This window comes from Eimeria maxima, genomic scaffold, assembly GCF_000499605.1.
Source record: "Eimeria maxima Weybridge genomic scaffold, Emw_scaff1326, whole genome shotgun sequence".
Classification (NCBI taxonomy): Eukaryota; Apicomplexa; class Conoidasida; order Eucoccidiorida; family Eimeriidae; genus Eimeria; species Eimeria maxima.
In genome coordinates, this window is record NW_013564307.1 from 3,201 (window position 1) to 5,000 (window position 1,800).

The following is a 1,800-nucleotide window of genomic DNA, read 5'->3' on the forward strand; positions in this document are numbered from 1 at the left end:
TAGAAAAAGAAATAAAAAGAGTAAATGAGCAGAAGGAAGGAAAGAAAGAAAAGAATAAAAGGAATAAAAGAATACAATAAAATAAATAAATAAATAAAATAAATAAATAAATAAATGAGGTGTACATACACTGTAATAGGTATATTAAATTTATCAATTAATAGACGATTCTTCTTTGATGAAGAAAGAAGAACTTTTGCCGCTTTTATCTCCTCTGCTGAATAATAAACAGAAAAATAAATAAATAAATAAATAGATAAATAAATAAATTATCTAGTTAATTATATTATAATAATAATAAATAAACAAATAAATAAACAAATTAATTAATTAATTAAATACCTGAAGAACAACGAGTAAAGGATTTCCTGCCGAAGCGCATTGGCACTAAAGGAGGAGGAGGAGGCCGAGGCTGCAACAAAACCCTAAACCCTAAACCCTAAACCCTAAACCCTAAACCCTAGTTGTGGAGTGTACGTTGGCTGTTGTTTAGTAGAGGGGGGCTTAGGGTCTATATATATAAGCTGCTGTAGGGGAAAGGGTTTAGGGTTTACGCATTGGCAATCAAGAGAGCAGCAGGGTTTGTAGTAGCTAAGGAAGAGAGAAAGAGTGCATCTAGGGTTTAGGGTTTAGGGTTTAGGGTTTGACGAACCACAACAAGACGTTTAGCGAGTGCTTCTTTTCTTCTTTCTTTCTCCTCTCGTGATAACTCTAAACTCCTCAATAATGATAACACCGTGTTCTGCAAAATAAACCCTAAACCCTAAACCCTAGACCCTAGACCCTAAACACTGAAACCCTAAACCCTAAACCCTAATTTTGCCGCCACGAACGATCCACCGCCCATAAGAAATATTTCCTAGTCCTTTAACACTAAACCCTAAACCCTAAACCCTAAACCCTAGGGCGTACCTCGTGCTGTTTGTGGGCCTTAAGCATGCGCTCCATGGCCTCCTTTTGCTGCTGCAGCAGCAGCAAAGATGCTGATTCATCTGTACATCCTCCAATCCGTGTACGAGGAGACAGAGGAGCATCTTCTTCTGTTGCTGCTGTTGCTGCTACTGCTGCAGCAGCAGCAGAAGGCAGAGGAGGAGGAGGCGGTAAGTACTCCACGCCCTTCACTGACTGCAGCAGCAACAAACAGCAAAACATAAACAATAAAAAAGCAAGGCTAAGCGACACGTCAATAGGCGCAGCTGCAGCAGCAGCTGCTGCTGCTGCTTGTGTTGCTGTTGTTGTTGCTGCTATAGCAGCAGCTATTACTAACCCCTTCTCGTCGCAGAAGGCTTCTGTATGTCTCGAGGCTGTCGTGCTGCTGCTGCTGCAGTTGCTGCTGCTGCAGTTGCTGCTGCGAGGTGTCTGTACACCATGGAGGCTCTGAATGAACCCGTCTGCTCCCCACAAACCATCCGGCTTTGCTATCATCATATCCTGCTGCTGCTGCTGCATCTGCTGCTGCTGCAGTTGCTGCTGCATCTGTTGCTGCTGTGTGCGGTGCTACAGTATCTGCTGCAGTTGCTGCTGCAGCAGTTGCATCTGCATGCTGGTCGCTGCGGTGTATAGAAGGCCTCGACAATGCAGACCGACGGCCCATTTGCGTTGAATTTTCTGCTGCTGCTGCTGCTGCTGCTGCTGCATCTGTGTCTGCTGCTGCTGCTGCTGTAGTATAATTATTTATTGCTGCATCTAAAGAAAAGGCAGAAGAGCGACGACAAGAATCTAATGAACGCATTGGATGAATACTCAATAAACAGGAAGAAGAAGAAAAGGAAGAAGAAAAGGAAGGAGAAGAAGGAGGAA

At 43.2% G+C, this 1,800-nt stretch overlaps 1 protein-coding gene across 1 annotated transcript; it reads right to left on the reverse strand.

Moving 5' to 3' along the window:
• Window positions 1-334: 334 nt before the first annotated feature.
• On the reverse strand, window positions 335-1,594 carry EMWEY_00051520 (ulp1 protease family, C-terminal catalytic domain-containing protein, putative; the record flags this gene model as incomplete). The annotated part of the gene is made up of 4 exons (XM_013479711.1): window positions 335-412; window positions 653-742; window positions 913-1,125; window positions 1,268-1,594. 4 exons carry the CDS (start codon window positions 1,592-1,594, stop codon window positions 335-337), a joined length of 708 nt encoding a protein of 235 aa, XP_013335165.1.
• Window positions 1,595-1,800: the final 206 nt, after the last annotated feature.